This window comes from Felis catus, chromosome A3, assembly GCF_018350175.1.
Source record: "Felis catus isolate Fca126 chromosome A3, F.catus_Fca126_mat1.0, whole genome shotgun sequence".
Classification (NCBI taxonomy): Eukaryota; Metazoa; Chordata; class Mammalia; order Carnivora; family Felidae; genus Felis; species Felis catus.
This window is the reverse complement of record NC_058370.1, coordinates 124,362,361-124,374,085: the sequence shown is the minus strand read 5'-3', so window position 1 is coordinate 124,374,085 and position 11,725 is coordinate 124,362,361. Positions and strand designations below refer to the sequence as shown.

Below are 11,725 nucleotides of genomic sequence, written 5' to 3'. Positions count from 1 at the left end.
GCACAGGAGAGGGAACAGAGAGGCAGCCCTCACGTCGGCACTCACTCCTTCCAAGGCCTTCCGGGGTGGGGACGTGGAGGTCTGGCAGTGAAAGGGAAGTGCAGCCACCGGGGCCAGTGCCGGGCCCTGGGGAGAGCGGCCTTGGAGGCCGGGTGAGGCCAGAGGAGAAGGCATTCACCTCTCAGGCCTCACAAGTGCCGATTTCCTGTAGCTCTGGCCCAGGCTGGAGAAGGGCAGTCTTCTCAGACTGGACAGCTGACGAGGGTGCCAGGGTACATGAGACACAGCACAGGGCAGAGGGAGTGCTCCCTCCCTCCCCCCCCCCCCCCCCCCCCCCCCCCCCCCCCCCGCAGGACCAGGCACAGCACAGAAGCAGGGTTCTAGAGACTCTGAAGGCGGCAAGAATCCAGCTTGGCCAGGGGGCCTCCCTCAGGGCTGGCTGTTGGCCCTGATCAGGAAAGCATTTGGGGGCCTAGCCCCAAACCCCCTTCCAATGTCTCTGTCAAGCAGGAAAAGCCAAGGGACAACAGTGGTTGTGTTTCATTAAAAACTGTGTTTCGTTAAAAACTAGTTCTGGACACAAAGAATATATCAAAAAAGAGATTCTTTGCTCTATTAAAGATCATTCACTGAGAATTTCCTGAGCGCTGTGCCATGCGCAGACCCGCGTGCCGGGGTGTGGAGCATCCAGGAGAAGTCTAAGGCACTGGCCCTGCTCCGGCACAGGGCTCCTTCTCCCTGGAAAGGCGGCCCCGACTGCTGAAAGGCCAGTGAGCATGTCCAGATCTGGGGGACAGGGGAGGCCTGGCCGCATGTGCCACTGGACAGAGTGCTCGAAGTGGCAGCCAAGAGCGTCCTGCCGAGGCCCACTGGGAGTAGAACACCCCAGCTGCAGGCCCAGGCAGAGCGCTAGAGGATGCTATGACCATTCTGCTCAGAGCTGCAAAGCTGGATACTGGCCATGGGGCCAGAGGCCCAAAAAGGCCAATGTGTGGCCAGGCCTTCCCTGGGAAAGGAGGAGGGAGGGAGACCAGCGGCTTGTCAGGCTTGAGAGGCAGGGCTGGGCCTCAGGTCTCCCTCAAGTTGGAAACATGGGAAGTTTCCATGCTGCTTATTAGCACCTGGTGACCAGAGCCAGCCCAGGGTTTGGGACACCCTGCCCAACCAAGAGCTCTCCCAGGCACCCACTCAGCATCCATCCCCTGGGGACCTTCTCAGAGCCTACAGGTCCCCAGGAGCCATACATCCCAGGGACTCCACCCCCTCCCCCCAGGCTGGGCAGACCCTCCCTACTATGCAGTGGATACAGTTTCCTGGAGTCCCTCTGGTCTCCCTTCATCCTGGGGGCTGAGCTGGTTAGCTCTCCCTCCACAGCCACATGGCTGAGACAATTTGGGCTCCAATTCCTATGGTGACCTCTCTCTCTGTGCCCCACAGGGTTCTCTGACACTCCAGACAAAACAAAAAAGGAACAAGGTAGTAGTACAGGGGTCCTGTGACCTGGGCGGCCACCCCCCTCCCTTGGGAATAGAGGTCCCACCCCAGCAGGGCATGTGCCCACCTCACCACATCCCTGTAGGAGACAGGCTCTGCCAGCCCAGGGCCAGCACAGGGGTGGGAGGGTCAGAAGAGGCTGGGGGTGGCCTGGCCAGGTGCATCATGGTCCCGGATATACTGCAAGATGTCCATCTCGTCCATGGCTTGAATCTGCTGCTGCTGCTTCCGCTGCTCTGCCACAGCCTCAGGTAGGCCCGCTTTGGGGGGCACAGCTGGCTTTCTGGGTAGCGCTGGCTTAGCTGCCACTGGTGGTCTGGGCTTAGGCTGGGGCTTGGGCTCGGCCCCCAGGTTCAGAATTTGGTCCAAGTCTTCTTCAACTCTAGGGAACCAGAGGGGGAAGCCCTGAATAGAATCTCCCGCAAAGGGAGCAAGGCCCAGGGCACCCCTGGGGACTGTGCCCAGGCCCTGCCCCAACTTGGCCTTCCCCCATCCTGCCCCCGGGGGAGGACTGAGGGGAGGCTTCTCCTTCCCTGCAGCCGCACAACATAGCCGGAGCAGAGCCAGCCCCTTGGCGGCCTCTGGGCCTCCTTTTCAGGTGGACCCCTCTAGATGATGGCCCTGTAGGTGGCTTGTCCTTCAACCTCTCAAGAAATAATAGCAACAGCTGCCAGATACAGAGCGCCTGCTCTGTGCCAGGCACTTTGGACATATTATCTTGTTTTATCCCCAAACCCTTTAGGGGCACGGCTGATCTCCACCCAGCAGATGTGGATGTTCAAGCCCCAGGAGGCCAAGCTACCCGCCTGAGATGACAGAGTGTGACAGTGCCTGAGTCAGAACCAAGGCGTCAGACTTCAGAAGCTGAGCCCTTATCTAGGCCAAGTTCAGCCAGAGAAAGAATAAATAAAGGGCTCTGACCACTGTGGGGTGGGGCTGCCCATCCATGGTGCCCACTGAGGGCCACATGGGTGCCAGACAGCCTACTGAAGGTTAGAGCCACCATGGCCCGGGACCTGACAGCCATCGCTGGGTGGGACTAAAGCCCACAGCAGTGTGATGGTCACACAGGACCAGCCCCAGGTACCAGATGGCAGTTAAGAAAAGCACGCCACAACCTGGTTCTGCCCTCTTTGCCTGAGGGAGCTCCTGCTGCCAGCTCCTGGTGGAGGAACTGATTTTCTGGAGACCAGATGCATAATGCAAGACCCATTCAATCCATCCACTACCCACCCACCCACCCATCCAATCAACATTGTGCTGAATACCTACTATGGCCAGTCATTTCCACATTGGTTAACTCACTGAATAATCACAAGACACTGTTTGGTAGCAGGTATTAGCCCCATTTTCCAGATATGAAAGCTGAAGTACAGAGATAAAGGGCTTTGCTTGGGGTCCATGGCCAGCTTGTGAAGGAACAAGACTTGGCCTGGGGATGGGTGGGTCTCTTGGGTGTGTCTGCCCTCCTGGGGCACCAATGCAATGAAGCCCTCCCAGGTTGGGGTTTCTCCAGGGTGGAGGATCCCTCCTTACGCTGAGGCCACAGGCCCCCAAGGCCTTTCAGGTGACACTTGCTGGATCTTTTGCTTCTAAGGACCTGACCCAGACCCCTCTTGCCTCCTCAGGGAGTCCTCTTTTCCCTTGGGACTCTGTGATAACCTCCACACACCTGTGTCCCCTCGGAATTCTCCCTGGGTCAGGCTCCAGGACACTTGCTGTCCACTTTTCTGTCCCTTGACAGATGACAGTCCCATCTGGGACACAGTGATTCAGAGAAGACCCAAAGCAAGAAGAACTGCAAGGTAAGTGACCGACAGGTCTCCTCCCCTCCCTGGGCCTCATTTCCCAATTGGTGAGGGGCTGGATGAGGTCATTTCAGGGACGCTCTCGCTTCCACAAGATGCTAAGGAAGAATGCCCTGACCAGTGCTTTCACACTCTCCTTTCGGCCGGGCAGAGGGAGGACAGCACGCTCTCCTCCGGTTCCCAGGGGCACAGCAGCCTCTAGCCTGCCCTCTGGGGGAAGCTGTGCACTGTTCGGTCTGATCTGGAACCACAGCAGGAGACCCAGGTTTGGTGGGGGGGGAGGGTCTGGTAACACTGTCCTGGGGGCTTTCACGGAGTTACATGGAAAATTCCCATTGAAATCCAAGGGCCGATGTTTGAATTCCTAAATGAGGGTTCCTGGCCCTTTACCTGCTTCTTCAGCCACCGACCAGCAGAAATATCCAGATAGGTGCGGCCCACACCTGGGCCAAGTGTCTCAGGATATCTCAACAGGCCTCATTCGGCCAGGCCGGGGTCAGGGAGGGAGGGCACGGGTGCAGGAGGCAGAAGGCCCAGGTTGGGGTGGGGGGCTTGCATAGGCCACTTGGCTTCTCCACGTTTCGGTGTCCTCATCTGTAGGATGGTGACGGTGGCATCACCCAGCAGGGCTGCAGAGCCACTGTGTAACCAGAAGCACAGCACTGCGCCCACAGCACAGTCCCATTCTGCTCCTGCTACTCCATCAGGGGCCTCAGGTCCACTTTATCACCTCCACTTCCCTGGTCCTCAGTCTCCTCATCTGTAAATGGGATCCAGCTCAGATATCAGCAGGGCTACGAAGAGGCCTGTCTGAGCGTGGAGCGCCCGGCACAACCGTCCCCTGGAGGGGCTGCCTGCCAAGTACCAGCTGCCAAAGGAGCTCTGGGTCACCCTGCCTGCTTCCTGGGTCAGCCTCCCATGGTGGGGGACACACCCCGAAGGGAGGATTCAGAGCTTCTGTGGATGGCAGACAAGTTGAGCAAAAGGTGTCCTCCCAGCCCAGACCCAGAGGGACCAGCCCAAGCCAGGCCTTCAAAGAGAGGCAGCTGTCCCGGGCTTGAGGTGATGCCAAGAAGTGTAACCCAAGGCAGGCAGCTCCTGACAACCTCAGCTCACACGTGCCCCGGCTCCCTGCAGGCAGCACCCTCCTGGGGCAGGTGCCGGTTCTCCCTGCATCTTCCACAGGAGGCTGGAGCCCAGGAAAAGCTCAGAGGGACTGAATTATCCATACCCTCGGAACTGATCAGAAGCTTCTCTGAGGTGGCAGTCACACTCGGACGACAGGTGGCTGCAGGGGCACCCCTTTCCTCGTGGGCTCCCTGAGTCACGGCTAGAAATAGGTTCCACTAAGGCACGGTTCAGCTTTCTTCTCTTCCAGGCCCTGCTAGTGCAAGGTCAACCACGGAGAGGCTGTGGGGAGTTCTGAAGACCCCAGTCCCACCTCTCCTCCCCAGGCCCCTGCAGAGGACAGGCCTTGGTTAAAGACCACACCTGGAAGCCTCCCACTGGTGTGGCTGCACAGCAAGAGGGAACTGGGGGCTTATCCGCATCCTGCCGGGCACGCCACTCCGTGCCACTTCGTGCTAGCTGACGGCCGTGACAGAATGAACGGATGGGTGACACCATCAGTGAATGAATGAGGTTTAAGAAGTTTGCTATCAGGAACCCCGATCACTGCCTGGATAGTCACGGAGCCAGCACAAAGCAGAAGAAAACATGGCTCCCGCTCTCAAAAAGTCAGTTCTCTGTCACCAGACGTCTGGCAGAGTGAAGGCAGGGCTGCAGGACTCACGTTCTCTAAAGCAGTGGCTCCCAGAGTGCTCTGTGGGATGCCAAGAGACACCACAGAGGAAAAAGTCCCAGGGACCAACAAGAATGTGAAATGCTACATGGTAATTCCCACTCATGCCCACAGAGTCCTGCTTAACACCGGTACTGCCCAGCTGTCTGGCCACAGAACCCCTCTGAAGGGAGCACGGAGTTCTGAAGAACATGGGTCGGGAAGTGCTGGTGTCATGGATTTAGAATAGGCTGTGCCAGGAAAGTCACACTGCAATGGCCTCCCTGGGTCACGCGGGGTCCTGGAGATGGCAGAGCCTCCCTGGGCAGGGCACACCAGTGGCAGCAGGGCCCTGCCACCCTCCCTGGGGCTGACTCTAGTGCTCTGCTTCCCTGTGCCTCAGTTTCTCCTCTGAAGATGTAACGACCCCAGCTTCTCCCAGCCTGTCGGGGTTGTCAGGGGTAAGGACACAGGATGACAGTGAACAGATGCCAGGGGCCATGGGGAGATGTACAGACAAGAGGCCTTCACTGTGACTCAGGTTTGGTGGGCATTCACGGGGCTAACAGCCTGAGACTGCTAACGAGGGTGCAGATGACAGCCTTCCAGAACCACATGCCCCGGCTCCATGTAACCATTCTTGGAAAGAGACGGCTCGGCTTCCTGTAAATCGCCGAGCACAGCCGCGTTCTGGGGGGCACAGGTGACCCAACAGAGACGCACAATACCAGGCATGCTCGGAAGTCCAGGGAGAGCTGCTGGCCCAGGGTGGGAGGCAGATCTCCCAGCCTCTCCTCCAAGTATTTAGAGAGTCCTTGGAAGGAAGGGGAGGACAGGGCATGGGCGGTGTGCTGGATTCCGATCCTGGCTCTGTCCCTGGGGAGCTGTGGCCTTGGGCCAGTCACCTTTCCCACACTTTATTCTCTAAAATGGAGATAAGAGCACCTATGTCGGAGGCTGGAGGACTGACTGAGGCAGTGTGCAAAGTCCAACACACTGACGCCTGGCACACACTCTGGAAGGAGGAGCCCCCCATGGAACAGACTAAGCCTCGCTCTTTCTTCGGAGACCTGCTGATGGGACCCTGCCGGGTCCGGCCACTGTCCAGCACATCTGTGCTCCCTCCCTCTGGGAGAGTTGCGAGCTACCAAGAGTCCGTTTGACTTGTTCCCAAACCTATTTATGCCAGCTACACTTGCTCTTGCGACTACCTAATTTGATTATTCTTCACATAAACTTTTAAAGTATGAGTGTGAAAAGGAAAAGAAAAAGACTTGCATTCATGAAGTCCTTTCTGGAACTTGCTGAGCTGCCCTGGGCTGCTGACCACCCCCACCCCCTGCCCCAATCCCTGCCACTGCCCCCTGGCCGGTGCCCATTCATAGGCTCCTGCCTCTGATGAGCCAAGACTGCCTCCCTTGGAGGCCGAAGCTGGTGAGATGCTCCCACACTGAGATGGGTCCCTGGCTCCGTCCAGGTACTCTCAGAGCAGGCAGAGCACCGCTGGGGGCAGGTGGTACCTGAACAGCTCCGGGTGGGGCGTGGGCCCTCCACTCCTATGGGCGGCAGGCAGCAGTAAGGGGTCACCCAGGGGGACAGCGCCGCCGAGATCAGGATCTTCAAACAACTTCAGGGCTGTGGGGAAGGCAGGAGCAGAGTGGTCAGAGGAAGTCCTGGCCCATCCTCAGCTGCCAGAGGGGGACAGGGTGGAGATGGCCTGGCCCAGCCAGGAGACAGTGAGCAAGGGACAAGGCAGAGCACAGAAGAACCAGAGGAATGGGCCCAGGTGGGGGCAGGAAGGGAGCAAGGGACAGGTGCTCAGAGGCTGCCCTACAATTGTCAGGGGATGTCCAGTCTCCTGTGGGAGTCCTGAGGCCAGGACTGTGTCTTTCTCATCCATGAGTTCTCAGGCTCAGCAGAGCCTGGCCCCAGTGGGTGGTCACCAAGTGCTGGCTGCATCAATGGGGAGCATCTACTCTCCACCCTGAATGAGAAGCTGGGTGTGATGGGGAAAGATCAGACCAATGGACCAATACAGAAGTTCCCAGGCCACTCGGCTTTCCCCTTTCCAGTTCTGCACAGGACCCTCCCGTGGGGTCTATGCAGGCAACACAAAATCTCTCATCACAATCCAAATTGTACACAGTCACAGCACAGCTAGGGTGGCTGTGTCTACTTTCCAGCCGGTGGCCACACCTGGCCCCGGAATGACAAAGATGCTTTTGCACCAATCACAACCCATACTTCTCAAGTGATAAAGATGACCACCCTCCTCTTCCACAGGATGAGGACAATAAACATACAGCCCTGGAATGTTCCAGGCTATGGGGACACAAAGCGCAAGGCTAGATTTCTCCAGCAGAAAATCTCCATAAGCTGAGTCTGTACCATGTTGAAACAGGACGAGGAGATTTCCATCATGCTCCCGTGTGGTAGGTCCAAAGCCATTGACAGAGGCTGGCTGGGTCACCAAGAGGAATGGGAACACCCAGAGGCTCTACTTACGGTCCTTGAGGGGCATGTCCTCTGCGGGGCCCTTGGGGGAGGAGAGCTTCGGAGCTGGGCCAAAGAGCCCCTCCTCAGGGTCCACCTCCTCATCAAAGATGGTGAGTCGGGGTGAGGGTTTGGGCTTCATGGCTACTTCTGGGCGTTTCTTGGGCTTCTTGGAGCTAGGGAATCAGACACAGCTCTAGGTTAGGACTTCTCATGAGAGCCCCAATGGCCAGCAGGTGGCCTGGTCAGAGGCTGGGTGAGTTTGAGCTCGTGTCAAGAAGGAACTTTCCAGTGCCCTGACAGTGGAGACGTGAGACCCTGCTACTGGAAGTGGCTGAGCCCTGTGCCCCAGGAACCACTGACGTCAGGATGTGTGGGAGGAGCAGGTGAGTGAGTGAGCCAGCAGACTGCCAGACAACTCCCAGCCCTGAAGGGCTACCCAGGACTCAGGCCTGTATGCATGGTCACAGGTCAGAGGCTGCTCTCCTTCTGGAGGCTGCAGGGGTCAATGCCCATAATGCTCCCAGGGGCCAGGCTGGGGGTCACTGCATAGCCCCTTGGAAAGGGGGCTGGACACAGACCTCAGGGCCTGGACCCGGGGAACATCAGAAAGCAGCCTTGGTGAATGCTCCCTCGTTTCCTCCACACACACACAATCTGCTGGGTTGGAGGGCAGGGTGCTCAGAGGCGACCATCCACACGCTCTGGATGTGGACTTCTGGTAGAATCTCAGGCTCCAGCTGAGATGGGAGAAGCTATGAAAGCTGCAAACGCACCTGCTGGAGGCTCCCACACCCAGGACGGAGCACACCTACACGCTCAGTGCCGAGGCCCCCTCATGGTCTTGTGCTCTCGGCCCCTCAAGGTGTCCCAGGAGCAGGAAGGAGATTCGGGATAGGGTGAGGATAAGGGGCTCGGTCCTACTGCTCTTTGGGAGAAAGTGGCACAGGTCAAGGACAAGATGGAGAGCAGAGACTCAGCAGCAGGGCTGTGCCCCACGTGCCCCAGTCCCTGCTCTCTCTCCATCCTGGGCACATCCAGACAGGCTCATGTCACAGGCCACCTGGGACTGTCTCTGCTCTGGCGCCACCCCAGGCTCTGCTTGTGGTGCTGGGCAAGGTGAAAGGGGCCTGGCCTCTTCCCTCCTCACAGCAAATACTTCCCAGAAAACTTCAGGCATGCCATGGCACACACCTTGAAGGGCCAGTTCAGCTTTAATGACCCCTGGGAAGTGGGTACCAAAGACAGGCCATGCCCCTCGTGGCAGGCCAGCCAGAGACAGCTCTAGCTGAGACCTGCTGAGTCAGAACCCTGGGGCCAGCCCAGGAAGCTGTGTTGGAGGTTCTGTGGAGCCTGGGGCCTGTGGGCTCTGCCCCACTGCTTCCCTCAATCACCTGACAGCCACCCCCGAGCTGGCCCTGCTCCTGGATCCTGTGCCCCATCCGCACCTGACCAGGGAGGGCAGGGCTGAGGCCTTGCCACCTGCGGCACTGCCCGCAGGTCCGCCCTGCTCAGAAACTAGCAGGCCCTGAAACAGCTCCTTAGGAAAGCAAGCCCGAATCCTCCTCCAGCACACAGACCCCCAGCGGCACAGGGGAAAGAGGCCTCCCGTGGACCAGAAACCAGAGGGAACATGGAAAGAAGGGGACTGTCTGAAGAACAAAGCAAGTGCGAGAGAACAATCGTGACTGATTACGTCTGGAGAAGCCCTGCAGATTTCAACAATTTCCCTCCTTACACCTACTTGTGGTTCTGAGAGCACAAACTAGGCCTGACTTTCCTGCTATGTTCGTTTTCCTCTCAGATTGGATGAATGTTCTTGTCTTTTCTTCCTGAAGACATTTCCGATCTTTCGCTGCCTTGAACTGAAATTAACTGAATCTGTGGCACATACGACTGTTCAGCTGGGGACCATCTGTATTCCACCCCGTTATTCCACACAGGCCATCGGTCTGTCTCCCCAACTCTCCCCAACTGTCTCCAGGGGAGACAGTGAATAAGGAGGAAATATGGAGCTTTGACAGCTGAAAGCCCCAGGGGCCTGCCCTCACTGGCTCCCAAACTTTAGTCTCTGGGACCCACAATGTGCCCGGTCCAGAGCAGACACTCAATAATATTGGCTGAGAGAATGGAAGGATGGATGGAGGGATGGATGGATGGATGGAAGCAAGGAAGGAAGGAAGGAAGGGGAAAGAGGACAAATGAATAGATGGATGGACACACTGACGACAGTATAGCTCTTATTCAGACTTATTTCTGCCTACTCCCCCAGGAGGAGTGGAAAGAGTAAAGAGAGGTGGTTCCCAGCACCAGTCTGAGACAGAGAATATAAGCTTCACTCTTCCAGAGCTGGCAGGCAGGTCAGCTGGTCTCATCTGCCCTCAGCCACCCTGTAAGCAGCTCAGGCATTCACTCCGAGTGCCCTCTGTGACCCAGCACTGGCTAGACACCTCCCTTGTGCAAGATCCTGGACAGGGCAGTTAGACTTGCCACGGTCCCCAGAAGCTCACAGCTAAAAATTGGAGATATATAAACCAATCATGACCACACAGAGCAACAGTTCCAGAACACGCAGAGCACAGAGGAAGGAGCCCACCAAGCTCAGGGGGTTCCCAGAGGAGGCGAGGCGAGGCGATATAGATGTGGACCCAGGCAGAGGGAATGAGGCCTCCAGCTGTGGGGGGTCTGCCAGGGGCATGACTCAGGCATGACTATGAACCAGGTCCCCATGGCAGCTTGGCTCGTGATCCCCGAAAACAATCAGTCTTGGCCTGGGGGAGTGCCGCAGTGTGACGAGGAGACAGGGTCAGGGAGAACATCAGAAGGCAAAAGCGCTCCTAGAAAATGTGGACTGTGAGGTGATCAGTGGGCAGAAGGGGCATATCCAGAATGATACCAGATTTCTGGCTTCTGGGACAGGGTCAGGAATGTCATGTGTGAGGTGAGTCTCCAAGCCGGGTTTCTTCCTTCGCTCACAGATCGCGTGGGCACGGACTCAAGCTGCACACACGGGCCATGGCCCCCGCCCCCCACCATTCCTGCTCTGCCCCTGCTCCTCCTGCGTCCACCCGGCTGTCTGTGAGATGCACCTCCCCACTGTGCTGCGCCTGCCAGCCTTGCCTCTGCACCCACACGGTAAAGGATGCCCCGCCTGTTCTTTCACCAGTCTAGTCTCCTGTCACCAGGGATGGGGCAATGGGGCAACTGGGACCTGAGCAGAGAGGTGTGCCATAGACAGACCTGCTCCTGCCTTCCTGGCGGGCACAAAGGAGGTCACCTGAACTTGTGCAGGCTCTGGCGCAGCACGGGTGGCGGGAGGTGGGGGGGGCAGGCTCCCTGGATGGGTGCAGGCATGGGGAAGCACATTCCTGTAGCATGCAGGCGTGTGCGTGGACAGACATCAACTCTCCTGCACTGCGTGCCTGATGGAAGACAGATGTCCAGACCAGGCCGCACTCTGCGGGCGGACGTGGTGCAAACTGAGATGGAGGTGGCAGACGCTGAGGCTGACGGCCCTGCTCACGTGGCTCAGGCAGTTCTGGTGACAGTGACAGACGCATGACAGTAGCCTCCCCTCTGGCCACTAAGGGGGCCCGTGTCCATGTTCCCGGATGCACCTGCCCCCCCCCCCCGGCAGACCACCAATGGGCACCAGCTGCCCAGGGCCTGCATCACTTGAGTTACAGGAGCATCTCCTGGACTAAACAGAAGGCCCTTCTGAAGCCAAGACTCACAGACAACATGACTTACCTTCAAAGTCAGGGTGACACTTAACCAAATAAGGAAATTAATCTCCTCTCCAGTCATACAATTTTCCTGCTTTCAAATAAAGCATTTTACATTTTTTAATTTTAAATTCCGTTTCTATTGCATTTAGAGAAAATTCTGAATCCCAATAAATACACTTTTGCGAAGCTTATTCCGGGACAATGCTATTTGCAGCAGCACCAGGTCTCGGGGCTTCCACAGTGGCCCGATCATCAGGGCAGTGCAGGTCACCGAGGAGAGGCTGTCACCCCACAAACCGGACCGGCGTCCCCCAGACAGGAGCTTCAGGGAAGCGCTGGATGGGGAATGAGCAGAGTCGGGAAAGCTGTGTTCCAGGCAGTGAACAGCTCTGTGAAAATGCTAAGGTGAAGGAGGAGAGTCT

The 11,725-nt window shown here is 57.7% G+C and overlaps 1 protein-coding gene across 1 annotated transcript in view; it reads right to left on the bottom strand.

Annotated features, from left to right (window-relative positions):
• Positions 1 to 327: 327 nt before the first annotated feature.
• The window catches only part of HS1BP3 (HCLS1 binding protein 3), a 30,543-nt gene continuing 19,145 nt past the window's right edge, over positions 328 to 11,725 (bottom strand). Inside the window, exons 5-7 of the mRNA XM_003984469.6 lie at positions 7,588 to 7,751; positions 6,603 to 6,717; positions 328 to 1,876 (exon numbers count right to left, since the gene is read on the bottom strand). Of these exons, the coding sequence (XP_003984518.2) occupies positions 1,624 to 1,876; positions 6,603 to 6,717; positions 7,588 to 7,751 (532 nt within the window). The 3' untranslated portion in view covers positions 328 to 1,623. The remainder of the gene's footprint in view (positions 1,877 to 6,602; positions 6,718 to 7,587; positions 7,752 to 11,725) is intronic.